Source organism: Mus musculus, chromosome 5, assembly GCF_000001635.26.
Source record: "Mus musculus strain C57BL/6J chromosome 5, GRCm38.p6 C57BL/6J".
In the NCBI taxonomy this organism is placed as follows: Eukaryota; Metazoa; Chordata; class Mammalia; order Rodentia; family Muridae; genus Mus; species Mus musculus.
This window is the reverse complement of record NC_000071.6, coordinates 121,123,131-121,151,033: the sequence shown is the minus strand read 5'-3', so window position 1 is coordinate 121,151,033 and position 27,903 is coordinate 121,123,131. Positions and strand designations below refer to the sequence as shown.

Below are 27,903 nucleotides of genomic sequence, written 5' to 3'. Positions count from 1 at the left end.
CCAGTCCTTCATGTCACCCTGGGAGTGTGCACAGTAGTTCTGGAGTCTCTTGACAGCCTTTGTTTACAGCCTGTGTCCCTCACTGCACAGAAGCAAAACCAGATTGTGGCAGCTCTCCTACGCAGCAGTCCTGCAACATGCAAACCACTAAGCAGAGGGCCGCAGGTGCTGTGAGTCAGCTGAAATGTCTCTTTTCAAGGCAGGGTGGTTTTGTGTTCTCTGTTGAGGCCTCTGTAGTGACCAGAGCAATCCTTGAATTGATTGGTCAGAAAACAGCACCATTACGTTGGCAGTGATAGAAATCCTACCAGACGGTCAAATGCAAAGGCTGAATTTAGAATAAAAATCACATATTCCATCAGCTGCTCCTTCTGTCTCGGGGTCCTTTCTGGGTTAGTTACTAAGCTCTGTAGCTAGCTGTCCTCTTGTTTTTTACCACCTGTAAGTTACTCAGCATTTCTAGACTTTGATGTAAACTTTCCTTGCTGATGTTCACATGGGTGGTTTTAGAAAGTGAGTGTGACGATTTCCAGAAAGACAGAAGCAGAGCATGTTCTGTCTTGGACTTATCATTGGTAGATGATGGAACTGTTCCTCTTGGAGATAACACAGGCTCATTCCTCGGCTGGACAAGGCTTCTTACCTTTATGTCATTGTTACTTCTTTCTCAGCTGCCTGCCCTGGTGTTTGTTTTGAAACAGGATCTTGCTATATAGTTCTGGCTGGCCTGCTATTCACTATGTAGAGCAATCCAGACTTACACTGGAAGTGATTCTCCTGCCTCTGTCTTCAGGGACTACAAGTGTGCACACTCAGCTTTCAGTTTATCTGTTCAGGGTACCACTATGCAGCTCTAGCTGGCCTGGAACTTGCTATGTAGATCAGGTTGTCCCTGAGCTCACAGAGACCTGCTTGCCTCTGCTTCCCAAGTGCCAATACTCAATACATAAATCAATAATGGTGTGTGCTTCCCCCCTCTGTTCGTTCGTTCTTTCTTTCTTTCTTTCTTTCTTTCTTTCTTTCTTTCTCAAGATTCATTTATTTATTATATGTAAGTACACTGTAGCTGTCTTCAGACACTCCAGAAGAGGGCATCAGATTTTGTTACGGATGGTTGTGAGCCAGCCACCATGTGGTTGCTGGGATTTGAACTCGGGACCTTTGGAAGAGCAGTCGGCGCTCTTAACCACTGAGCCATCTCACCCAGCCCCCAGCTCCCCCCCCCCCCCCCCCAATCTGTTCTTGAAGCCAACAGCCATTGCAGACTGTGTTCTTGGTTTTGGGAAGCTGGTGTGTGGTTGGTGTCAGATGAGTCTGGATATAGAGAAAGCAGCTGGCCCAGAACCCTGGCTGCCCCTCTGAGTGAGCTGTTCATACTGTTCAGAGAAATCCAGGTACACATGATAGGACAGTGTCAGCCATCTGCCTGTCCTCTCAGAACAACTGATAGAATGCTAGAATTGCAAGTTCTGCTTGCCTGGGGGCAGTCCCTCCCACTTTGCCTGTTTTATCCTCAGAGCTGAATAAGCAGGTGTTGACTCTGATCTGGTAGCTAGTGGGTGGGGCATGGGGTGGGCATCTGGCCAACCTGCGGCACCTCCTACCCTCCCCCCTGTGGCCTGCCTTGCTCATTTGCATTGTTCTCTTGTTGGCATTCTAGAGGATAGAGGCAGGCTCCTGTCCCAGGAGGAGCCTCCTGCTGCTGTCACCAGCAGGCCTGGGATGATTGGTCATTGCAGGTCTGGATTTTCACTAGGGCTTGGGACATTAATTAACAGGCTCCTTGTGGTTCCTTCCAGAGCAAATGTGTCAAGTACTGGCCTGATGAGTATGCGCTCAAAGAATACGGGGTCATGCGTGTTAGGAACGTCAAAGAAAGTGCCGCCCATGACTACACTTTACGAGAGCTCAAACTCTCTAAGGTCGGACAAGTAAGTATATTGTCGTATTCTAGACACTGTGTAGCTGTCCATGTTTCGAAGTCACTGTGGTACTCTGCTCGCATTCAACCTTTGTCCTGTGTCCTGTCACTCACTGGTTGAGCGCCACGTCGGGTGCCTCATAGCTGTTGAGCCCAGTTTGCCACTATCTTCCCTTGTGAGGAAGGCAGGCATAGGTCCTGCCCTCACAGAGCGTGGAGAGATGGGGGTAAGGGTAACTGCAGCTTCCTGGCCCTCAACTCTTTTTTTGTTTTTTGTTTTTTTGTTTTTTGTTTTTGTTTGTTTTTGTTTTTTCGAGACAGGGTTTCTCTGTGTAGTCCTGGCTGTTCTGGAACTCACTCTGTAGACCAGGCTGGCCTCCAATTCAGAAATCCACCTGCCTCTGCCTCCCGAGTGCTGGGATTAAAGGCGTGTGCCACCACTGCCTGGCAGCCTTCAACTCTTGTGACATGACACAGGGTAGGTAGGTAGGGCCTCTGAGAGGTGACACTTGCTGAGTTGCCAGCCAGAGGGGCTGTGCATGCAGGCAGAAGAACAGGCTCCAGGTAGGGGAGCAGCTACCGTCCCAGGCTGTGATCAAGTCTGTGAGCAAGGTTAGTGCTGGAGCTCTTCTCCATGGCCTGTGGCTCAGGCTTAGTCCTGGAGTGGCTGGCTCGGAGTCATGTTGTTGTGTGTTTACAAGGGCCTTGTTTGATTTCTTTGGGGATTCCTAGATTAAGAAATCTACTTTTATCCTCATGGATTAAAGTCAGGTATGCTGAGAAGCCCTACACTTAGATAGCTGTGCTTCAGGCTGAGGTGACCTGAGTGTGGCTTCTCCAGCTGGCGTGAGGTTGGGCCTCTGCATAACCTTTTGGGCACAGGCGTTGTCTGAGCCACATCCTGATAGCCTGACTGCAGGAAAATGGGATACTGACTGGGCAGGAGAATTTCAGGAGGGTATTGCAGAAATACTCTTGGTTAGGTCTTGTTGGAAATAGCCTTAGAAATTAATAAATTAATTATTATTTATAACATTTACTAGTATTATAAATAAGATCACCACTACTACTACTACTACTACTATTACTACTACTACTACTACTACTACTACTACTACTACTACGAGACAGGGTTTCACTATGAATCCCTGATTGACCTGGAACTGGCTACAGAGACAGGCTGGGCTCAAATTCGCAGATATCTTCCTGCATCTGCCTTTCTAGTGCTGGGATTAAAGGTCTGTGCTACCATGACTGACTGAGGATTTTTATTTTGATTATCTGCCTGGCCTGGAATTTGCAATATAGACCAGGTTAGCCTCAAACTCAAAGAGATTCCCCTGCCTCTGTCTCCATATGCTGGAATTAAAGGCATGCCCCCATACCTGGCTCCTGGGTATTAAAGTTTACTTACTTGTTTTTACATTTATTTTGTGTGTGTGTGTGTGTGTGTGTGTGTGTGTGTGTGTATGCGTGTGCATGCATGCATGCCTGTATGTATGTATGCAAAGGTTAGAGCACCATTTATGGGAATTGGTTCTCTCTCTCTGCCATGTGGTTTGAGGATATTAAGAGCTTTGAGCTTTATCCACCATTTGGAACTTGTCTCAATTAATTATTATTATTTTAAATCAATCTTTTTTTTAAGTTTTATTTATGTATTTTTATAGGAGTACACTGTCGCTGTCTTCAGACACAGCAAAAGGGGGCATCGGATCCCATTACAGATGGTTGTGAGCCACCATGTGGTTGCTGGGAATTGAACTCAGGTCCTCTGGAAGAACTGTCAGTTCTCTTAATCGCTGAGCCATCTCTCCAGCCCCCTGTCTCAATTCTTGTGCCCAGTGAGCACATGTAAAGCTGTGTTCTGGGAGGCCTCTGTGTTGGTCTAGGCCTTTGACCTGTTCTGCATGTCTCCAGCAGTGGTCTTTCCTGCTGCGCTTACTCCTTTGGTTGGGAATGGTATGGAAGCAGTGAGGATCAGGTCACTGGAAAGTCATGTGCAGGGGTCGGGACAGTTTGGCTATTGGAGGGAAAAAAGAGACCAAAGGTGTCTCAGAGCCATGAGTCTGAGTGGACAGCATTGTTGTGGCCAGTGCGAGAAGCCAGACGCACAGCTGCTGTGTGGACGCATTGAGCCGAGCTGTTGAGCAGGCATCTCCATCGGGTGTCAGGAGAGTTATGATGCACATATGTTTCTAGCACTGTGCTGCTTGCTGGGGACAGACAACACAGGTGCTGTCTTGCTCTCTCAGTTGCACTCCACTGTCCAGATTATGTTGAATCACATGCCCTGATATGTCACTATAGAGTGCAGTTAGGGCCAAGTCAAAGGGTGCTGTGTGCTGAGATGGGCCAGGGAAGGAAGTTGATACTCACTTAGCCAGCCACAGCCGGTACTGAGCACTCATTCTCTGACCCACAGAACTGGAGGGGATGAGCCCGCTGCAGGGAGAGCTCAGGAGCAGTTGGCAGATGCTGCCTAGAGCGGTGAGATGAAGTGAGATGGTGGACGTTGGCTGGGGGAGCATAGGGGACCGGGATAGCAGAGGCTGGCTTGGGATCCTTGTAGTGGAAGTGATGGTTGGGTGAGCACAGGATGACCCTGTAGCCTCCAGACTTGCAGAGTAGGCTGCAGGAGGGACAGCAGGGCAGCTGTCAGGGAGGCTTGGCAGAGGGCCGTGACCCAGTGTATTGTGGGTAGGCTGGTTCCAGACCAAAGCTTTCCCCTGTAAAGATGGAAGGGCAGGAGGAGAGCCTAGGGCTGATGGTGAGCAGAAAGGGCTCTGTTTCCTGTGCTCTCTGAGGGGGTGTATATAGTGTGTGTAAGCCACAGGAGGTGTGTTCCTCTTGGCACACCCGTGGTGGTCAGCTTTCAGGAGTTGGTTCTCTGGGATTGTCAGGTTTGATGGCAGGTGTCTTTACCCACTGAGCTGCCTTGCCAACCCTCTTGTGACATCTCATGATGAACTGTCAGGCTTGTCAGTGTTTCTGAGTAGCAGACAGGCAGTTTCTTTCTTTTGGTGCTAGCAAAAAGCTGTTCATCTTGCTCAACACCCCCTCCCTCCTTTGAAAGGAATGTGTGTTGTGTGGCTTGTCTCTGGATACAGAGAATGCTGCAGGGCTTGCTCCATCTTGTGTACCAGGAGATTTTAAGAGGGAGGTGTGGGAGATGGCGGCACACTTGCGCTCTTATCCTGGCATAGAGGCTAACATGGATCCGTCTGGCTCCCGCCTTGCTATGACAAGTCACCTACTGTACAGCACTGATGTACAGAGATGCCCTGGCTAAGAAGGGGTGCTGCTGTGCAGTGTGGCAGTGCATGCTCTGTTTCTCTTACTGGCCTCCTGTCTGTGACCCATGAAGTTGCCTGGGTTTCAATCACTTAGTAACGACAAGGTTAGTTTTCCATGACATCAGCAGATTAAGTGCATGTAGCACACAGGAGATTTTTTTAATCACAGCAAGCACCCTTGGATGTAAGGAAGTTCACCAGCATTGGTGGATATTGAAGCCTCCCTCCCTCCCTCTGACCCCTGCCTTTCCTTTCTCTCCCCTTCATATCTTTGCCCTTCCAGCCCTCTCTTCTTCCTTTCCTCTCTTTCGTCGTTCCCCCCGCCCCTCTCCCTTTCCTTAGTGTTTCCTGGCTTGTCTCCGTGGGAAAGTCACTGGTGGCTGTTCCAGGCCAGCTTTGAGCTTCTGTTCTTCCCGCCCTCTCTTCTTCCTTTCCTTTCCTCTGGTCCAGCTTTGAGCTTCTGTGGTCAAAGTGGTCCTGGTGCCTCTGTTGATCCCTTGCTGTTGTTGTAGCTAAGAACAGCCAGGATATTCTCAGTCCTCACCATTACTTCCATTAGCTGGGAGGGCCTTTGTTTAGCTGCTTTAACCCTCTGTGTGAGAAACAGGTCTTTGCAAATGCATTTGGGGGTTTGACTCTGCAGTAAGGGGCTTCCTGGGATTTGAGCCCAAGCCTCACCATCTAATTCACAAAGCCTGTTGTCTGGCTGTGACAGTGCTGTAATGGACGTGGGTGCCTGCATGAGGCTGCAAGGGCAGATGCTCGAGGGAGCTAGAGTTTGCCAGGCTGCTAGTTGGGAAGACAGACTGCAGTCCTTAGGGCCCTCCGCGGCTCTGAAGTTGAGTGCTGCCTGACTGAGGACGTTGGGGAATATGGCCTGCTCTGATGACTCTGGACTATGCCTTGGCTACATTTTGCCAGAAGATGCTACAAATTGCCTAGCTCCATGTCTTGGATCTCCTAACAGGCAGGTGCTCCTTCCAGGCTGACCCATTGATTGTCAAAGAAGCACTCCTGGGCACCAGAGAGTGGCTTTCCATCTGCAAGGCACCAGGAAAGGTCAGCAGCCGCCGTGGCTCCTCAGCCTTTGGTTTATTTAATTCTGTTCTGGCTTTTCTTGGCTCTACTCCAGGGAAACACAGAGAGAACCGTCTGGCAGTACCACTTTCGGACCTGGCCAGACCATGGCGTGCCTAGTGACCCTGGAGGTGTGCTGGACTTCCTGGAGGAGGTCCACCACAAGCAGGAGAGCATCGTGGATGCAGGCCCTGTCGTGGTTCACTGCAGGTGACTGCCCAGCTTGCTTTCCTTTAATAGTTTCTGTTACTTAGGGGCTGGGAAGTCAGTTGTCCTTGGTAGGGATGTGACGGACACACTGTTCCCAGCACTCTGCAGACTGCTCATTCTGAGGGCAGTCCTTCCCACATAGGCCTTTGTGGAGGCTGCCCCAGGGTCACCACAGCAGAATGTATGGTTCTATGAGGGATGCTTCAGTTTTCTACAGTCTCGTTCATATGCTGAGCCAATCCAGAAATGAGTGAAGCTTTCCTTGTCGATCACTTTGTTTGTTGTTGTTATTTTGAGATAGGATTTTACTATGTAGTCTATGTTGGCCACTACCTCTGCCTCCAGAATGTTGCGGTAACAGGCCTGTACCACCAGGGCTGGACTGTTCAGTGTTTTTTGTTTTGTTTTTGTTTTTGTTTTTAAACCACCATAAATGTAGGTTTTGCAGCTAGGTTTTGGCTATTTAGGATAGAAACGAACATACCTTTCTTCCTCTGAGTATCTGCTGTGGCTTTTAAGACAGGAAGCCACGAGTCTGTGGGCAAGTTTGTATGTCCAGAAGAGCCATAATTTGTCCAACTGTTTTCAAGTAAAAGTTGTATGAAACTTGGGAGTAGAGAAAAGATGCCACGTGTTGTTCAGGGCCCCAAGTCTCACCACTGTGAACCTCGTGGTGATCCCCCCCCCCCGCACCCCCACTCCACAGATGGGGAAACAAGGATACCCTAGGGGGCCCATGCCAGGACTGAACCCCTCTGCACGGGCAGGGGTTGCTGATAGGAAGCTTCTCCTATCAGCACATTGTGTAGACACACAGCAGAGAGCCTGTCGACATTGACAGCTTGGTTCTGAGTGAAGCTCCATCACTTCATCACTCTGCTCTTACTCTTCTACCTACAGCGCTGGGATTGGCCGGACAGGAACCTTCATTGTGATTGACATCCTTATTGACATCATTCGAGAGAAAGGTAGGTCATTGGAGGACAAGAAGCCGCAATTCCTGTTCAAGTTTGTGACAGGAGGTGCCAGGAAACGTAGCCTGCGAGAGAGAATTTGCAGGAGAAAGAAGCAGTTATGGAAATACGGATGAGATTCACTTTCAATGTGTTTTGCTAAAAATAGTCCTAGCACTTTGGTCCCATCACTGTCTCTTCTGTCACCTGTGTCACATGGTCCCTCCTGCCCTGGTGTTGGGTGGCATTCTTGGGGAGCGAGGGGCTCCTGGGGCATTGTCCTGGCATTTGCTGGCATTGTTATGCGTGTTGACTCAGGAGTTCTGCCCTGCACCCGCATGGCTAGTTGATGGGAAGGACCGGCTCTCTGTCCTTGCTGTGGCAGGCGGTGCTCCTGCAGCTTTAGGGTCTGTGCTTTGCAGGTGTGGACTGTGACATCGACGTTCCTAAAACCATTCAGATGGTGCGGTCCCAGAGGTCGGGGATGGTCCAGACAGAAGCACAGTACCGGTTTATCTACATGGCTGTCCAGCACTACATAGAGACGCTGCAGCGCCGGATCGAGGAGGAGCAGGTATGGAATGAGGCTCTGACACATGGCTCAGCTCCTGTCTGGACTCGCTCTCTTCATCTGGAAAATGTTGACAGTTGGCCTCCCTGTAAGCTGTGGTCAGCATCCACTGCCTCCCAGTTGAGGGAAGTGTGGTGCCATCATCATGAGCGGCAGTCGGCTCTGCCTTACAAAGAGGAAGTGACTTTCATATGCTAGGCTTAGAACTCAGGGTCCACAGTTTCCAGCCATTTCAGCTTTGCTCTAGATTGATCTATTCTGATTCTGCCTTGTAAAATGAATGCCTTATTTCTAATAGAGCGTGGCAGTTTGAGCCACTAATTTGGCTGCATTGAAACAGTGAATTTCAATTTTAATAAGCTATGCATAATGAAGAGTGTGCAGTTGGAGCCTTTCCATGTGAGACTATTCATAACAGACACAAAGCTGAGCTAATTAGGATGCGCCAAGCTGAGGGAGATGAGGAGAGCCGTTCTTTTGGGGAGCTTTTCTTATTCCTTTCCCAAACCCTGTTGTGCTGCAGCAGATGGGTGGTGTCTAAACACCAACCACGGTTGTCCTTTTTATTGCTATTGCTTTCCAAAAGCCCAGGAGAGGGGACTTGGTGCGTGTCATAGGGTAGCAGGCTGTCTCTTAATGAGTAGCTTAAAAAAAAAAAACAGTGATCATCTCGCTGTATAGCCCTGGCTGACCTGAAATCAGTTTGTAGATCAGGCTGGCCTTGAACTCAAAGATGCACCTGCTCTGCCTCACAAATGTTATGATTAAAGGTGTGCGCCACCATGCTGGCCTGGAAGAGTAGGGAGAACCGCACCATCCTCCTTGAGAGCCAGAGGCGGGCCCCTTCCTGAGTTTAGGTACTCAAGTAGACGCGGGGTCAGGAGGTCACATGATTGATTAACAAGCCACCCATCCCCAACTTTAATTTTTTAAATATGAATTCAATGTAAGCAGTTTTTTGTTTTTTTTTTTTGTGGTGTTAAAGAGCAAACCTACGTACGGCCTCATGCACGCTAGCTCAGAACTCTGCCCCTGAGCTGCACCCCAGAGCCTCATGCACACTAAGTTAGCACTGCACCACTGACCTGTACCTCCCACCTCTGAACCTGGATGGCTGCCCTAAAGTTCTTTTATACATGTCTCCCAGTTTACACTTAATTGGGACCACTCATAGTTTAGAAGAGATGCTCAGGGAATAAATAAAGAGCTAGCACATGGTTGCTCAGCCTGGTCAGAAACATTCAGGAGATTCTGTCATCTTGTCGGGAGAAGTCCTCTGTACCATTTGGGTTTGTATTTGAGTTGGGATTGAGGGTCTTTGGCTGCTCCCCATTGAGGGACTGCTGCTTGGAGCCTTCATATTGCTTCCTGGCACTGAGACTATTAAGACTGAGGCTGTAAGTTGGATTTAGGAAATAATTTTGGGGGAAAAGAATCTTATTTAGTAACTTGGTTGATTGTGGGGAAGGAGTATTTACTGATGGGGACACAAAGCATGTGTTTCAGTTACTTACATGTTAACAAGTGAGTGTCCTGCTGATTCCACCTGAAGGATGCAAGCTTGCACTCACTGACTCGCTCACTCATTCATTCATACATACAATCATTCATTCATACAGTCATTCATTCAGCTAATTCATTTTGATACTAGTATGTGTTAGCACTTTGCAATTGTATTAACTCAGATTTTGGAACTTGGAACTTTGGTGTTAAAAAAGTATATAGGAGGGATGGGTTGTGGTGGAACAAGCCTTTGAGGCCAGCACCCAGAGAAAGGACTAATCTCTAAGTTCAAGGTCAGCCTTGTTTACGTAGTATGCTCTAGGACAGCCAGAGCTACATAGTGAGGCCTATGTCTCAAAAATAAACATACATTTCTGCGTGTATGGTTTGGGCTGGGGGTGTAGCTCACTTGGTTTGGAACTTGCCTAGTATACACAGAGCTATGGTTGGCCCCATGTAAACCTGAAGTGCTGGCATGTGCCTGAATCTCAGCACTTGCGAGACCAAGATGGGATCAGAAATTCAAGGTTGTCTTTGGCTGTGTATTGAGTTCCAGGTTAGTGAGAGCTATATAGGACGATATTGCAAAAACAACAAAGCAACAGTGAAAAAGAAAACTACCACTGCACACAAAAGAGTCAACTGCACACAAAACAGTCAACTACCTGTCTCCCTGCTTATTTTTAAATTGAATTTCAATGTGTGTGAGCCTGTGTCCATGTGTAGAAGGAGGAGGAATCAGACCCCTTGCACCAGGATGTGCACTGCCCAGGGTTGCTGATGGGAACTTAGCTTTCATCTGCAGAAGCACTTGCGTCCTTAACCACTGCACTATATGGCTCCAGCCCAAGCCCAGCGGATTCTTAAATTAAGCAACAGGACAAAACTCATTTAGTATAATGAATTAGTTCAAAATGTAGCCATCTTCCAACTTTGGATGAGTTAAGCCCTTTGGGAGTAAAAGAATTGCTAAATGAAAACAAAGTGGCAGTTGGGTGGAGAACCGTGGGGAAAGAGGCGGAGTGAAACAGAGGAAGCGGGCCAGCAAGAAAGAGATACACAGAGGGGCGAGCAGAGAACGGGACAGAGCACCGTAGGGACAGTCCTGAGTGGCTTATTAAGACTGCCTCTTGTGCTGCAGGGCTTTTTGTTTGTTATTTCAAGACAGAGTTTCTTTGTCTGTACAGCCCTTGCTATCCTGGAACTTACTCTGTGGACCAGGCTGGCTTCAAACTCACAAAGATCTGCCTGCCTCTGCCCCGCAAGCACCGGGATCAAAAGTGGCACCACCAGTGCCCAGCTGTGCCACTGCAGATTTGTTGAGAGGTTTTTTTTTTGTTTTTTTTTTTTTTTTAATTTTCCATTTATATTAGTAAGTACTTTATTTGCAAAAGCAGTGTGTGGAGTGCGTGGTATTTCTTTTACTCAACTTCTGAACACAAGCATTTATTTTTTTCTTCAAACTTTATTTAATATACATAATATTTAAAAAGGGAATGTTTATAACTTACATGAGTCTGTACCTCTTTGCTTCTAAGTGCATTGGTATATATTTTTTAAAAAAAGATGTTCTGTTACATCATCATGATTCAGTTACTAAGTTGGGGGAGCAAATTGAAAGCTCTGTATAATCTGCAGGTCAGGGCTGGAGCCCAGCGTGTGAGCATTTACTAGGCTCCTGGGGTCCATCCCAGTACAGCACACAAGCTTGCCCAGCATGTGTGAGCACTTATGTAGCTTGAGGCAAGAAGGCTGGGAATTCCAGTCTAGCCTGGGCTATGTTAGACCTTTTCTTGATAAAACCACAACCAAACAAGAAATTAAACATATGTCTTGGAAATACAGCTCAGAGGTTAAGGATACACACTGTTTTTATAGAGGACATGATGGCAGAGGGCTCAAAACTGCAGGTAACTCCACCTCTAAGGGATCCAGTGCATGTGTGTGTGTGCGCGAGTACACACACACACACCTCATGGTGACTTCCTCATGTGCACACACAGACATAAACACAACTCAAAAAGCTAAAGTAGGCCATACTCCACATTCAGATTTTTCCAGTTTGTCTTGCTGTGGTCAGGGTCACATGGTGTGTATAGCATTCATGTTTGTTTCCTGTCTTTCATCTGGAATAGTTTCTATGTCATACTATTGCTCTTGCTCCATACTTGGGACATTCCAGGAGCTGTCAGTTGCACCCTGCAGCTGAGACTCAGGCTGTGCTGTGCCAGGCCCTTCTGCACCACTCCAGTACCTTAGGGCTAAGTTGATTCAGGACAGTCAGGTCAGCTCTGCCTCTTGAGAAGATGATGGTGAGGTTTCTTCACTGGGAACTTACAGAATCAAGGCTAGCTGGGCATGGTGGCACATGCCTTTAATTCCTATAGTGCAGAGACACAGAGGCAGGGGGATTTCTGTGAGTTCCAGGCCAGTCAGGGCTATATAATGAGACTCTGCCTCAAAACAAAAATACTGTGTCTATGTATTGAGAGTGTACAGTGTATTTTGTGTGTGGAAATGCTATGGGATGATTGTCATGGTTAGTTGGTTAGTGTGCCCAGCACCCCACAGTGCATGCTGAGGTGGTGGAGTCTACTCTCAGCAGAGTTCAAGTTTGCTCTACCTTGTCCAGTCCAGTGCTGGGCATGAGGCTTCCAGAGCCCGTGGAAGATGTTATGTCTGAAGATATGTACTGTGGTCAGTGTCTCCCTCCTGCCACAGTCCCCAACAGCCCCTGCCCTAATCACAGTTTGTAGAAGTCGGGATGCTTGGTGAGCCTTCCAATTCTGGATTGGAGTTCATTCATTTCATATGGTCAAGTTGACAACCAGGAATAACCACTGCAGGTTAGAATCCTGTTCTTCCTGCCCCCTCCTCCCCAGTTCTGGGATGGGGATGTGCACAGCTCCCTCTCCTTGCTGCTCAGTCTCCCAGAATGGAAGGTGTCCAGAGTGAAGAGGGTGGCCACGCAGGAGCCTCACTTTGATTGGATTTGTTGTCTGTGCTCTGGGAGCACATCCATGGATAGTGTGCAGTGGCCATTGACTCTTCACATAGTGTACCCATGCCTAAGCATCCCAGGGCACTTGGTCTTAGACATGAAGCCTGTAGATTCTCATGTTCCTTGAATAAGAACTACTCATTCCTCCTGTGGTCTTCATGTAGCCCAGGAAGGCCTTGAACATAGGGAAGTCTGCACATGTGCAGTACAGGTGCATTGTTATGGATATTCACTGCATGGAGAGCCGACTCTGCAGGGCTGTCTGCTCTCTACACACATGGCATGTGTGAGCCTTTATACATGGTGAGATGAGATTACATTCCTGTTGTTTGCTCTGTTGGTTTCCTTCCCCTACCATTTCATCTTAGGGTGCTGTGGTTGAGATGGCTGAGCACATCTCAACATTGTGGGAGGGCTCTGGGTGCCATCGCCAATACTGCTAAATACATAAAGTGCATTACTGTGCCTTCCATCCTTGCACACAGTGATAGAGCTCTGTGCTGAAGCAGGAGTAGTGCCTCTAGCCTGTGTCAGTCAGCAGTTCCTTGCAGCTCTGGGGGCTCTGAGGGTTGTGGTTGCAGCACACTCCTCCTGCAGGTGCCGTGAGCTCCTAACCATTTAGTCAGCATGTTAGTGTTCTTAAGAGTCTGGCCTGTGGGCTGGAGAGATGGCTTAGCAGTTAAGAGCACTGACTGCTCTTCCAGAGGTCCTGAGTTCAATTCCCAGCAACCACATGGTGGCTCACGACCATCTGTAATGGGATCTGATGCCTTCTTCTGGTGTGTCTGAAGATAGCTACAGTGTGCTCATATAAATAAAAATAAGTAAATCTTAAAAAAAAAAAAAAGAGTCTAGCCTGTCCATCTGCCTCTTTTTTTTTCTTTTGATAAAATAGCTTTTTTGTTTCTGTATTTTTCTAAAAATCATATCCACAGTCCTCCTTACTTGTATTTTTTTTTCCTTAACTTTCAGAAAAGCAAAAGAAAAGGACATGAATATACCAATATTAAGTATTCCTTGGTGGACCAGACAAGTGGTGATCAGAGTCCCCTGCCACCCTGCACCCCAACGCCACCCTGTGCAGAGTAAGTAGCGATACGGCGGCAGCGTAGGTCTGGTAGAAGCTTAACAGCAGTTGCTTGCAGTATTCTCCTCAGGCTTGCTTGCTGCCCACTGATGGTGCATGGGGCGGTGGGGTCCAGGGACTCTCTAGGGCTCATGGTTGCAGGGCCCCTAACCAGTAGGCACGTGATGGGCTCTCCAGGATCCTGTGGGGCCCTGGGCATGTTAGGTAGGGTTCTCTGGGGAAAATCTAATTTTCCTTTTGCAGGGAGCATTATTTCAGTGGGAAGCGCTGTCCCTTACAGTGTGGAGACTCTTAAGAATAAATAAACTCTCTGTTCATGTGTGGACATGACTATGATCTGCCAATCTTCCTGTCAGTCAGGGTTTTTAAACCAAGGGTCAGAAAGCCAGAGCCCATAGGCTAGCTTTGCTTTTTAAAGGAGTTCTTATTTAAGACAAACAAACAAACAACCCCAAAAACCTGACAAGCCAACAGTTGCATGGGGACAGCTATCCCAGTAGGAAATGGCGAGCAATTACGAATGGGTGTGCTGTAAAAGAAGCTGCAGGTGGCTTACGGACATGCAGGAGAGGCTCATTTTCCTTGGTGGCCAGCAAACACGAAGGGAAAGCTCAAAGTTCTTTTTTTTTTTTTTGGGGGGGGGTTCGAGACAGGGTTTCTCTGTATAGCCCTGGCTGTCCTGGAACTCACTTTGTAGACCAGGCTGGCCTCGAACCCAGAAATCCACCTGCCTCTGCCTCCCAAGTGCTGGGATTAAAGGTATGTGCCCCCAACGCCCGGCTTCAAAGTTCTTTCCACCAAGCAGAGCCACCAAGCAGTACCAGCAGGGGGTGTCCAGTGGTGGTGAGGACAGTTTTTAAGGAACGGCTGTTATATAGTGGTGGTTCAAGCACATTGGTTCAGCTCCACAGGACAGCTTGCCCCAAACTGCAGCCAGAGCCTTCTGAACACACTAAAATTTCTGACCTTGAACTTGGAGATTGCCTCTTATGGAAGTGCTCAGATCTCAGGAAAGATTGTGTTCCAGAGGCATTCAGTATGATGCCATCTTAACGGTTTGTACATCTGTGACAGAAAAGTGTGACATTTCCAGCATGTGAGTTCAACTAGAGACCCACTTAGAAGCAGAAAGGGCCCAGGCCCTATTAGTCAGACTCCAAGTAGGACTGAACTTAGGACAAAAAATGGAAAATAATCCCTGGTGCTCACTGTTGTCACCGACAACAACCCTGTGCAGCAGCGGCTTGGAGGGCTCAGGTGGTAGAGTATGTAACCAGCGGTGTGGCCATGCCTGTCTACATCATTCTCTGTGTCTGTTAGACAGCCTGCTTACAACTCGTGACGTCAAAGTGTCTTAGGCCATGTTGGGGTGAAACACCCCAGTTCTCTGAGCTGGCGCTCTATAGCCTGCCACTGAAGGCTCCTGGGAGCAGCAGGACTCCAGTAGAAACCACATTCACATTCTGGGAGACCCAGGTCCCTGCAACTTAACTGACAGTTTCCAGGGCTGTTTGGCCAGGATAGGATTGAGGTCTGCTGTGACCTCACTCTGTTCCTCCTGTCACCTCAATGCTTGATGTCTGCAAGGGCTCAGGCTTACATGTCTCACACCGTAGCCCCTTTACCCCTCATGTACCCGGGAAAGGAAAACCCCAAGGCGTAGCTGACAGAGGCCGTCTGACCAGTAGGGTCATCATCACCCATTGGTCATCACCACCCATTGGTTCTTCAGAAGGGCTTTGGCAGCTCCTGGTTTAAAGTAGGACACGCAGGGCAGTATCTGTTAGCCAGTCATGTGCTAGCAGCTGTGCTGCCTGTAGCCCAAGGTTGCTCTCCGCCATAACATTTACCTTTCCTTCCCCTGGAATCCCACTTGTTTGCTTCTGCCGTGGGCTTTTAAAGCCCCGCTGACTTTAATATTGGCTCTACTACGCAGCTCTGAGAGCAGATAGAGGCCTGTGTTTACATTCTCTCTCTGTTAAACACAGAAATGAAATTATGTGGCAAGGGTGTTCTCTCCTGAGTCACCTTGTCCCTTCCTGCTTTCCTCTGCCCCAGCAGGCTGACTGGAGACACTGGTGTCTTATACAGTTAGCTGTGGTAACTTGATGGGGAGCCAACATCCTTCCTATGAAGCTCACCCATGACTGACAAGCAACTCTGCCACACCCTTTTTGTTGTCCCATGTAGTATGCACACCTCAGATCCTGGCCCTGGGGCTGCTCAGGATCTGTCCTCATGTCCCACACGACCGGCTGATTCTGTTCTTTACAGAAGGAGGCTGGGCCCGCAGATGTGTTAGTTCATCCAAGGCTCTTAGGGTGACCGGAGCCCTCACTTGTGATGCTTCTGGGGAAATGGCCACCGTTCCCATCTGTGTGCATGACCCAACTCCTCCCCTGCCCTCCAAGCTGCCTGCCCTCCATTCACACTCCAAAAGGCAAAGGACTCGAGGCCCCTGCTGCTTTTCCCACTTCACGTGTGTGATGTCTGTTTTGAGAGTCAGCTCCAGAGTGGGAAGGGGGTCCGTCTGAGCATAGCTGGACATGGCAGTTCAGGTTAGCGTCTTCCTTCTTCTCTGTCTGCAGAATGAGGGAGGACAGCGCCCGAGTCTATGAGAACGTGGGCCTCATGCAGCAGCAGAGGAGTTTCAGATGAGCCCACGGCGACAGAACGCAGGTATTGAGTGTCACGGCTTTCTCTGGGGCGGATTCACAGCAGTCTAGACAGACGGGTGATTTGTGCATGCCAGAGCAAGATGTTCTGTGACTGAGTTGTGCAGAGCAGCCTCTTTTTCTTTGCCTTGGCCCTCTCCAGCCTGGGTTTGGTATACAGTTCATGGAGCATTAAGTCAGATCAGTTAACTGTGTGGGGATGGGGCTGGCCCAGCAGTTGACAGGGATGTAGTGGACTTGGGTCGGTCCATGTCTTGGCATCAACAGCAGGGGTGCTTCTGAGGGTGTGGGGTCCCAGGCTCCCCTGAGTTTTGATTGAGTCATTTTCAGTGAGGTGTGAGGTGTGCCTCCCTGGCTTCTGTGGTAAGTTAGAAACACACAGTATGGCGTCCCAACGTTGACATTTCTGGCAGCGATGATGTAGCTCAACTGAGAGCATTTATTCAGCATGTGTGTGTGTGTGTGTGTGTGTGTGTGTGTGTGTGTGTGTGTGTGTGTGTGTGTGTGTGGCATGCCGGCTTCAGTGCCCAGCACCCCTCAGAGAAGATGTATAGATGTGTGCTCCCTAAAAGTCTAACGTGTTTCTTTCTCAGATGTGAACTTTCACCCCTTTCCTAAAATGTCAAGACTAGACGAGCGTTCCCAGGACCCGTGCGTGCGTTCAGAAGCCGGCACTGGCTGGACTGCCTCTTGAGAAGCGAAGTTTGGAACCATTTGAACAGCACGTGCCTAATTGGCACCTCCTTTCCTCAGCTAAGGAGAGACTGCTCTGCGTTCTTGACAATGCTATTTTCATAGAATTGGTTTTGAATTGTGGAAGCAGCTAAATTGTGCTCTGTATTTTCTACATTATGGGACTCAAATTCTAGTTATGGGCAGGATTTTGTTTTTTTTTATGACCTTAACAGATCTGATTTTTTTTTTCTTTCTCTCTCTTTGGGGAATCATGGGCCCCTTGTAAGAAGAAAGGATTTAGGGAGATTCCGGCACAGCCTCCCCAAAAGCCAGCCGTCTGTAACCCACTGTTCATCTTGCTGCTCTGCACAGGGCTCCCAGGGCCCTGGCTGGAGACTGCTTAGGGTCATCATCATCACAGAGGCTCACTGTTTAGTTCCAGGGACCAGTAGGCCAGGCTGCAGGCTTGCACCTGGTGAGGGCCTTCTGGCTGTGCTACACTGGACGGGAGAGCACCAAGTGGGGAATCACTTTTATGGCACAAGTTCACTGCACCCTCAAGACCCAGGTATCCCTTATCATCTCACTGTCCACACAGTGACATTGGGAGGTCTTTGTGCTCCCTGCAGACACATGTCAGGGCACTTTTAAAACAGATTGACCCAGCCAAGGACAGTTCACTTTTGGTGGCTTCTTTTGTTTAGTGAAACGGTCATTCAGCCACTGAATGAGAGGGTCAGGAGGTAGACAGTCATGGCTGAAAGAAAGGCCCTGGGAACTGGTGTGTGAAGTCTTTCTTCTGAAGATGACTCCTTGGCTGCAGGTGTGGACAGAGAAGCTGTTCTGGGCAAAGTGACCATGTTGTCTCTGTACTGGAGTATTAGTAAGATCCCGGGGTGAGCGGTATTTGGTCCTCACTTGTTCCTGACCACCCCATTCCCGTTCTTCAGTGCAGCACATCTGATCTGGGTTGCATGAGCCCCCACTGTCCTGTAAGGGTCACTTGGGAGGTTGGCAACATGGTCAGAACCCTGGGTGTCTGCTTCAGGGAGGTGTTTCCCTGTCTCTTCTCCTGGGTGTCTGAGTAGCCTTACGAGCAGGGTGGCTGGACCCTTATGTGTCCCCCAGGGTGAAAGCCAGAAGTGGCCAGGTCTTCTTCAGGCGCAGGCCTGGAGTGACCATGATGACTTCTTCCGTGGCTGCTGTGAGAGAATCAGGCTCAGCCCAAGGTGTGAAGTCCTATGCTCTGGGGCCACCAGTCAGACAGCCCCAGCCCGTGGCATAGAAGCAAGTGGCTGTAGTTAGCAAGAGCCCAGGCTGCTTATAGTATCTGGTGTAAACTGTGTGTCGGATGGGAAATGTACAGCAGGTCTTCTAGAAGCTTCCGAGCCCCGCACGTGTGCTGCAGCGCCCACCTGAGGACCTGGTGTGGTCGGGTTGGTGGTGTGTACGTGGGAGCCCATCCCTGAAGCACCGCTGGGGTGGGAAGGCGATGCTTCCCGGGCCTTGGCTGAGTATGAAGAGCGGCAGTCCTGGCTAGGCCTCCTATCAGTTCCAGTCAGCCGTGTCTGCCCTAACCAAACAGCAGGATTTGCTAATGTTCTGCCGTAAGTGCCTTCTCCAGAGATGTCCCTCTGCCCAGTGTTGATCCTTGAGAGCACGTTTCAGCGAGAGCTTCCAGATGTGATGCTCGTGACCAAGCAACCGCACAGTCTCCACTTGATTCTTCTTGCTTCCATTCCTGAAAGGAAGAATTGGACCTGCCCTGCAGCTGCCCTGTCTGGGGCCTCCTGCTCCCTGGCAGCCTGAGGTAGTTGGGGAGCACAGGGGCCACCATTTTCTTAGAGCATGTGCATCGATCCTGGCCCCTTCTCCAACTGAATTCGATTGCTTCAGAGCACAGCATGGCCTGGTGGGAATGTGGAGACTGCTGTCTTCTCCGAGAGTTTGTAATGAGATCAGTTCAGCATTCACAGCCAGGATCCCAGATCCTACTCTCTATAGCACATTGTCACAATGAACTGTGTTGGGTTGGTGGTAATGTCTAGACTCTGGACTTGGAGGGCAAAGTTTCTCACCAGCACACAGAGGTTAGCTGAGCTGCTGATCTCTCAAGCTAACATTTCTACTTGCAGCTTGAGATCCTGGAACAGAGACCTGCCCTTGGCCCCCTGTGTTCGGTACAGCAAGTGTTTTCCTTTGGATTCCCCCCAGAAGCCAGCCAGCTGTCATTCCAATAGGGCAACAGGAATCCCTAGGTGTCCCAGATCTGTCAGTGTTATGGAAGGTGGTTGCAGGGTCTCAGCTGTGTGCTGTGCGGTGCGGTGTCTGGGAAGATGAGGTATGGGAGGTGTGGATTTGAGACAGCGAGAGTGGAAGTTGCACAGGTGGCTCATGAGCAGGTCAGAGGCACAGGGCCAGCATCGAGCAGGCTGCATGTGACCCGAGTCTCCCCTCACTGCTGAGCCTTTAAATCAGAAGTATAGGATTTTTCTATTTGGGGAGGGGGTGGGGTGGGGCATTGTCTAGCACATGGTATTGGTTTCTAGAAAGCTATACTTGAGAGTCGTAATGCTTGTCACATGGGTGTGCAGCCTTCCTGAGGCCCCAGGTTGCCTCTGCCATTGCAGCTGGTGCCTTTCTAATGGAAGACTGGGGTTAGGAAGTGGTGCTGTCAGCAGCTCAGAGGTGCTCAGTGTTGTTTCTAGGGGTTTTGGTGGGAGTCCAAGAATATAAGCCTTGTTTCTGGGACAGGACTGGGGCAGATGCGCTCGGGAAGGAAGCACAGGCAGAAGTGTGGGCTCGTTCTACATTGTCCTAGTTTCAGACGCCTGTCTCAGGGTCTGTGCTAGCCCACTGCTTTGTTGAACCCTTTCCCTTTCTTGGAAGGAAGCTCCCGAGTAGAGCTCACTGCATCCCCAGTCACTAGCAGCTGTTGCTCTTGTGGGGTGTTGAGGGCACAGGAAGCAGAGAGCAGTTCCTGTTGGTGCTGTAGAACCTGGCTGTGCATCCAAGTAGTTTTCACAACTCCTCTTCCTAAACCTCAATCATGGGATTAATAATATACCTGTTTATTTATGACCTAATTGTGACTCTGATTAATAAAAGCTGGTGGGAAAGGCCCATCCAAGAAGCCGATGGCCAGACTCACACTTAGCTTTCCCACAGCGTATGAAGCATCCATCAGGCAGAGTATTAAAGAAATATAATATTTTACTGATAGACCTGTCCTTTAAAAGGAACGTGTTTTTGGGTGTCATCATTTTGGTGTGAATCATGTAAGGGTTGGCTGTTTGCTGTTTAATACACTTTAGTGTCAAGAGACGCACTCAGCTGACTTTTTGCCCACGCATATCATGTAGTCTGGATTTTTAAGCGACATTAACAGAATAGTTTGTGTAGAGAAACCTCAAGTTTCCCCAGCTGTGCCATGAGTGTATCTGCATATACTCTGGGTATTGTCAGAGGCAGTGGATTTGTGAGCTGTCTGGAACTAAAAATTAGAATAAAATCATTTTCTTGTATTACAGTATTTGTCATTTGGTCTGTTGTCGTGTGTGGGGAAGGAGTGGTGGGAAGAAGTGGGACGGTGGCTCAGTTGGCCCGTCATCCCAGGTTCTGTGTGGGAGCCACAGAACTGCAGCGAGTGGCCTCTAAGGACAGGCAGGAGCTCTGCCCAGAAGGACTTGGGAGGGAATAAAGACCCAAACTGTGGGAGTGACCAGGACACAGGGTTGGCTGAGCAGTGTTAAGGTGTTTATGCCGAGGGACAGCACTGCTCTTGGGAACCTTGGTGTTCCCAGGACGAGTCATGTTCAAAGCAAGGGTTCTGTCTTCATCACTGAGCCCGCCCAGCAGTACAGAGAGGCTTCCTGCTGCTGAGCCGTGCCCGCCCGCTCTAGGCCCCCACCCTCCGACCTCAGCGTGTTCTGGACAGGAAGAAATCACTTCATGACCACCCAAGTAGGTACTTGTTTGTTCTCTGTTGGAGGGGAAGGCATTGGGGGTACTTACACTATAACATGTCATGGGCCTTAGGGTCTAGCCCAGGTGCATCATGAAAATGATGCAATCTACCCAGGCATGTGACTCTCCAGAAAATACAGATTGCCTTTTAAATGCAAGGCTGTGAACCATGCCAGACAGGTGAGCAATAACCAAAACCACCTGACATGGTACCAGTTAGCCAGGAGAAGCATGCCCACTCCTCCCGGGCCACACGTCAGAGGGAGTTAATGGGATGTTACTACTGAAGGTGCCTGAGGGGGCTGAGACCTGATGGGGTGAGGAAGAGCAGCCGGGAGACCTCAGAACGGGCGACTCCTGGCCCCTTTGCCTTAGTTCACATTCTCCTGAGATCCTGGGCTGTACATGGTGGGCAGTGTGACATCCTTTTAGAGCCGCTGTGAAAGAGCCTACTGGTGTTATGCCCCTCCAAGATGAGCAGGTGAGAGCAGTGCTTCCCCGGTGGAGACACGCTCAGTACTTGTCCTTGTCTCATTCAGTCCCAATGGCAAACCAGAGTACAAGTTCATCAGAGTTCACTCTGGGCGGCCAGTGAAGTACTGGGCACCTTACAGAGTGTGGCTGAGGGGTGACTGGCAATGTGGGTGGTCCTGGAGTCCACACCCAGCATGGGTGATGGCTCTGGATAACTGCATAGATGGAGCCCCAATCAGTTACCTTCCTCAGCCTTTTGTACCCTAGCAGCTGCTGAGACCTTGAGGCCATCTCAAGTTAAGAGCTGCCAGTGGAAGGCTAGGGAGACTGAGGGCGCTTCTCACGCTTTGCCTCTGAGGGAGGTTCAACAATCCATACAGAATCCACATGTGAGGGACTTGTAAGCAGGCTGATCCAATGAAGATGGCGGCTGTTTTGCTTGAAGGGCCAAATTCTACAGCGAGGAGGCCATGGATTAAACTAGGTTGCCATTCCACAGAGAAGTTCCTGGCCCAAGTGCCTGCTGTGTGGTCCCATCTCACTTCTGCTTGGTGTCCTTGGTCCTGGAGCTTACACTGCAGATGCCCCTCCCCTACCTAGTCCAGATTCCAGAAACTGCATTTGCTGTGATACACACCTTGACTAAAGACAGCTTGGAAAGGAAAGGATTTATTTGGCAGACAGTATCTATCATCAAGGGAAAACCAAGGCAGGAATTCCAGGAGCTTGAAATAGACACCGTAGGAATACCATTTACTGCTGCCTTGCTCTCTGTTCGCTCTCTGGCTTGGCCCACCCCCCACCTTTGCATCCCTAGCCTAGGGATGGCACCACCCACAGTAGACTGGGCCCAACTATAGTTCAGTCTGCCCACAGTCCAGAATGACAGAGGCAATTCCTTAGTCGAGGTTCTCTCCTCCCAATTTTGTCAAATCACAGTTACCACAGCTTTTTTTTTCCATGTCACGTGAGGCCCAGCTAAATATTTAATATCCCGAGTACCATTCTGATCAGAAGTATGCATACTGCGGAGGACGGGGGGAAATGATGAATGAGCTCAGGGTGCAGTGTGATGGGGGCTGTGGAACCTAATGTTCTGTAGCACGGGAGGATGATTGTGGCTGACAGCAATTAATGGTGTATTTCAGAATAGCTAATTGCAAGGATTTGCGCACTCCCTGATGTGAAGAAATGATGATAATGTTTCCTATGATGGCAACGCCGTTTGTCTCAGTCTGACCACAGTGTCTACCAGACTGAAATGTCACTCTGACCCCAGGAATATGTAAAAGAATGTCATGTCTTTTAAATCTAAGAAAACCAGCAAACCAAAGGTTGTAATCCTGGGAGGTGGAGGCAGGATGGGAGTTCAAGGTCTTCCTCAGGCAAATCGAAAGTTACAAGGGGGGCTGGAGAGATGGGTCAGTGATTAAGAGGTCCTGAGTTCAATTCTCAGCAACTACATGGTGGCTCACAACCATCTGTAATGGGGTCTGATGCCCTCTTCTGGTGTGTCTAAAGACAACTACAATGTACTCAAGTATATAAAATAATTCTTCCAAAAAAAAATATAGTTACAAGGAAGTAACCCTATACTTCAAAGCCTGTTTGCAGTTCAGGGACAAATGCTCTAATGTTTCCTCTCCCTGGGTAGAACATGTTCTATTTTGCTTTCAAACAATCTCAGAATGTGGCCCTGGCTGTCCTGGAACTCACTTTGTAGACCAGGCTGGCCTTGGACTCAGAGATCCACCTGCCTCTGCCTCCCCAGTGCTGGGATTAAAGATGACTGCCACCACAATAGCAGAAACAGCAGCTTTATACTGAAATTATGATAATTATACTGAAAATAATTTGGGGTTCAAATCCTCTTCAATTTAGCAAAGATTCAGTCCCGAGACAGGTTAGTGTTCCTGCCTTTGAGAGGCACCGTGCAGCTATGAAGATGTGAATATAGATTCTGTCACTTGGTTGAAGTGGGAGGTTCCTGGGCCAGGGAAAATGCCCTCAGCAGAGACTTTGGGCTTAAAAGAGGTGGTGCGGAAGAGAGGAAGAAGTTCCTGGCGGTCCCTTCCTCCCTTTCCAACTCTAGCTGCGTTGTCCTAATCCACTGCTATGTCAAGAGGGCTAAGAGGCAGGGGTACAGGCATGTGCTCAGAGGGACCTTCTCCTGTGACCCACAGAGTTCAGCTTCCCAGAGCAGAGCCAGGCAGAGGATGATGGTCTTGGGGGAGGCTCACTGGACCCTCCCAGCTAAAGAATGGTCACTCTCTTCTGGACTGTGGCCAATTCGGTCTCAGGACCCACTTCTGCCCTTGATCAGTTCTATCTGCCCTCCCTCCTCTTCTTTTCCTTGCCTCCTTTCCCTTTTCCCTTTTCCCTTTTCCCTTTTCCCTTTTCCCTTTTCCCTTTTTTTCCCTTTTCCCTTTTTTTCCCTTTTCCCTTTCCCCTTTCCCCTTTCCCCTTTCCCCTTTCCCCTTTCCCCTTTCCCCGTTCCCCTTTCCCCTTTCCCCTTTCCCCGTTCCCCGTTCCCCTTTCCCCTTTCCCCGTTCCCCGTTCCCCTTTCCCCGTTCCCCGTTCCCCTTTCCCCGTTCCCCGTTCCCCTTTCCCCTTTCTTTTCCTTTTCTTCCCCTAACTTTGGGACCAGGTTCTCATATAACCTAGGCTGGTTTCAAATTCACTAAACAACTTGAGGGTGAATCTAAACTCCTGATCCTTCTGTCTTTATTCCCCAAGTGGTGGAATTACCATTACCGGCACGTAATACCACTCCTGACTCCAAACTTCCTTTTGTAGCTCCGAGGGTGGAACCCGGGGCCTTGGACAAGTGGCACAAGCAATCTGCCATGGAGCAACAGCTCTAAGTGTGCAGCTTTTTGAAGCTGCTAGGACACCCATTTGTCCTCTGGTACTTTGAGAACAAATGTACAAGCAGATTTGCCTGTGGAGGTAAATGTTCTTGAAAATCATGGCCAATCCTATGCCAGTTCGTCTGGAGGTGAGGGTCTGAATTCTTATTTTACACAGTTAAAATTAATTAATGTTTTGAGACAAGCCCTCACTATGTAGACCAGGCTGGTCTCCAACTCTGCCTGTCTCTGCCTCCTGAGTGTCATGGGGCCCAGCTTATTTTATTTTTAAAAAATTTATTGCAGGTGGTGGTGGCGGCTCGCACCTTTAATCCCAACACTAAGGAGGCAGAGGTGGGGAGATCTCTGTGAGTTTGAAGCCAGCCTGGTCTACAGAGCTAGTTCTAGGACTGCCAGGGCTACATGGAGAAATCCTGTCTTGAAAAACAAAATGAAAAAAATCATTTTAAAATTTCATTTATGTCTGCCGCATGGCTGCAGTACCTGTGGAGGCCAGAAGAGGGCTCCAGGATCCCTTGAAGCCAGAGTTACAGGTGGTTGAGGGCCACCGTGTAGTTCTGGGAATCACATCCCATTGTTGCCAATGTTCTCAAACTCTGAGCCTTATTTTATGTTTTACATTATTTATTTGTGTATATGTGGGTGGGGGTGGGGAACACATATGTGCTATCACATGCATGTGGAGGTCAGAGGACAGTTGGTGGGACTCAGTCCTCTCCTGCCACATGAATCTTGGGGACCAAACTCAGTTCAGCAGGCTTGGTGACAAGCTCCTTTGGCTTTGGAGCCATCTCGTTGGCGATCAGATCTGAAGCCTACTCGGTATCCGGGCTCACAGAGCAGACAGGGATCCAAAGACAGTATTGAAATAAAACCAAATAAACCAACCAAGGCAGGCAACCTCGCAGATGCCTGGGAAGCAGCTTTAGATATTCTTAGACACCACACCAGCGTGTGGAACCCCAAAGCACTTGCCAGATCCCTGTAACCATTGGAAGAGATGGCAACGGAAAGAGGAAGATGCTGGAATTAGTCTTCTCGGGAGCTGCGAATGTCTGAGCCTTGACAGATTTCTAGGCTCAGAAGAAAGTCGCGTCTGTCTTCATTCACAGAGCTTCCGCTGTTGCTGTCGGCATACTGAAGCAGGTCCCACATGGCACCTTAGGTGCCTTCTTTCCTGTGCTGGGGCGTGGCAGCACCCCTACCTCTAGCTTCTGCTGCCTGCACATTGGGAGAGCATGGGGTAGAAGTTGCAACAAAGATCCTTGATTACGTGTTTATGTTTGTCCCCTGAAGGGTAGAATGTGCCCTGCATTTGGTGACACGATGTTCAGGGACATGGGATGTCCTGGTGATGTCCCCTACCCCAAGTCATGGGCTGTTGACCTGGTTTACAGTTCAGGTATGGGGTCTGGAGAGATGGCTCAGCAATTAAGAACATTTGCTGCTCTTCTGGGGGACCAGGATTTGGCTCCCAGCATGTCTGTAACTTCAGGTCCAGGGAGTGCAATGCCCCCCTTTTCTGGCCTTCTTTGACATTGTGTCTGCACAGTATGCATACATAGATGCCGGTGGAACGCCCAAACCCATAACTTTTAAAATCTGCTATAGTATCAGGCATGAAATTGCTCTAATAGAATGGATCTCTTCCCCTCCTCCCCTCCCCTCTTCCCCCTTCTCCCCTCCCCTTCCATCCTCTCCTCCTCCCTTTCCCTCCCCTGCTCCTCCCCTCCCCTTTCCCTCCCCTGCTCCTCCCCTCCCCTTTCCCTCCTCTGCTCCTCCTTTTCCCTCCCCTGCTCCTCCCCTCCCCTCCTCCTCTCCTCCTCCCTTTCCCTCCCCTGCTCCTCCCCTCCCCTTTCTTCCTCTGCTCCTCCCTTTCCCTCCCCTGCTCCTCCCCTCCCCTCCCCTCCTCTCCTCCTCCTTTTCCCTTCCCTGCTCCTCCCCTCCCCTCCTCCTCTCCTCCTCCCTTTCCCTCCCCTGCTCCTCCCCTCCCCTTTCTTCCTCTGCTCCTCCCTTTCCCTCCCCTGCTCCTCCCCTCCCCTCCCCTCCTCTCCTCCTCCTTTTCCCTCCCCTGCTCCTCCCTTTCCCTCCCCTCCTCCTCTGCCCCTCCTTTTCCCTTTCTAACTGAAAGCTCCCCTTTCCCCATCCTCTGCATCTGCTTCCTCTTCTTCCTCCCCCTGAAAGGACAACATGAACCCCATTTGTCTCCATTTAAGGACCAGCCCTGACTTTGAAAAGAAGGCTCTGAGACACCAGCTCCAGGAACAGACCATAAAAACCAGAAACAAGGTCATAAAACCCCCTCTCTTAGAACAGCCTGGGCATAACCACAAAATGGGGAAATATCTCAGAACGGGCCATGTCATCCTCTGGTTAAACGTTCATGACCTAGGAATGCGACCACTGACCACCTGTGACCCCCCTTAGCACCCACCAGTGAAATTTTAGATTACCTAATCCTTCTGCAGAGTCCCCCTGGTTCCCCATAAGAAGGCCTGCACTCCTCATTTGGAGAATGGTTGACCCCTGCATGTTGGATGTTTCTGCATCTCTTTGTCTGCATACTGAGTCTGGGGTCTTCCTTTGGCGATTTTGGATTCTTACACCCCTTCCTTCCTTCCTTCCTTCCTTCCTTCCTTCCTTCCTTCCTTCCTTCCTTCCTTCCTTTCCTCCTCTTCCTCCTCCTCCTTTCTTGGTAAGCTCTCATTAGATAGCTCAGGCCACTCTTAAACTTGCCATTCTCCTGCCTCAGCCTCTTCAGTGCTGGGATGACAGGCTTATACCACCATGCCCAACCCTAATTCTTTCTAGAGACAAGGAACCCAGACCCTGAGAGGAGAGCTAAGTGGCTCACTTTCTGCCAGAGGCAGCTCTATCAACTGGTTTCATTCCCCCTCCTTGAGCCTGGCAGTTTTTAAAGTGTGTGTGTGTGTGTGTGTGTGTGTGTGTGTGTTGGGTGTCAGGAGCTTGGTTTTTCAGACAGGGTCTCTCATGGGCCCAGAGCTTGCCCAATGGGCTTGCCTGTTTCTGCTTTCCCAGGACTGGGCTGGGCAAGGTCCAAGTGACCGGAAGATGCTGAAGCAACTTCAGGTAGGGAGTGGCATCCCTGCTTGCTCCAAGGCTTTAGGAGCCTCTGCCTGTGTTTTGAGACCTCTTCCTCCTATGGTCTCCTCCACCCCCTTTGGAGCAAGTTTGCCCCTCTGAGAGGACACTGTTTGCATAATCTGAATAACGATTTTGCATAATAGCAGCTGGCGTGTGAATGGTGCCAACGGCTCTCTCTCAAGATTATTAATCATCCATTTTTCCATCCAGTGTGAGCTAAGAGGATGGGACAGAAAACATTTGCGAAAGACAGAACCAAATGGAGGCTCCCACCCAGCATTCCTAACAAAAACTTTGTTTTGGAAATGATTCTCTGGCCCGGTGAGATGGATCAGCAGGTAAAGTCACTTGCTGCCAAACCAGATGACCTGAGTTTGAGCCCCACATGGTGAAGGGATAGAATTGTCCTGTAAGTTGTCCTCTGACTTACACACACACACACACACACACACACACACACACACACACACACACACACGATCAGGCATGAATGTGCACACACACATGTATGCATGCATA

General features: G+C 49.5%; 1 protein-coding gene across 2 annotated transcripts in view; it reads left to right on the top strand.

The window, feature by feature from the left end:
• Positions 1-20,501, top strand: part of Ptpn11 (protein tyrosine phosphatase, non-receptor type 11) — a 60,865-nt gene extending 40,364 nt beyond the window's left edge. Inside the window, exons 10-16 of one of the 2 annotated variants that reach the window (NM_001109992.1) lie at positions 1,800-1,931; positions 6,350-6,504; positions 7,405-7,472; positions 7,880-8,031; positions 13,505-13,617; positions 16,208-16,298; positions 16,888-20,501. In NM_001109992.1, the coding sequence (NP_001103462.1) occupies positions 1,800-1,931; positions 6,350-6,504; positions 7,405-7,472; positions 7,880-8,031; positions 13,505-13,617; positions 16,208-16,277 (690 nt within the window). In that variant the 3' untranslated portion in view covers positions 16,278-16,298; positions 16,888-20,501. Of the gene's footprint in view, positions 1-1,799; positions 1,932-6,337; positions 6,505-7,404; positions 7,473-7,879; positions 8,032-13,504; positions 13,618-16,207; positions 16,299-16,887 lie in introns of both variants that reach the window. The other variant, NM_011202.3, reaches the window with a different exon arrangement.
• Positions 20,502-27,903: the final 7,402 nt, after the last annotated feature.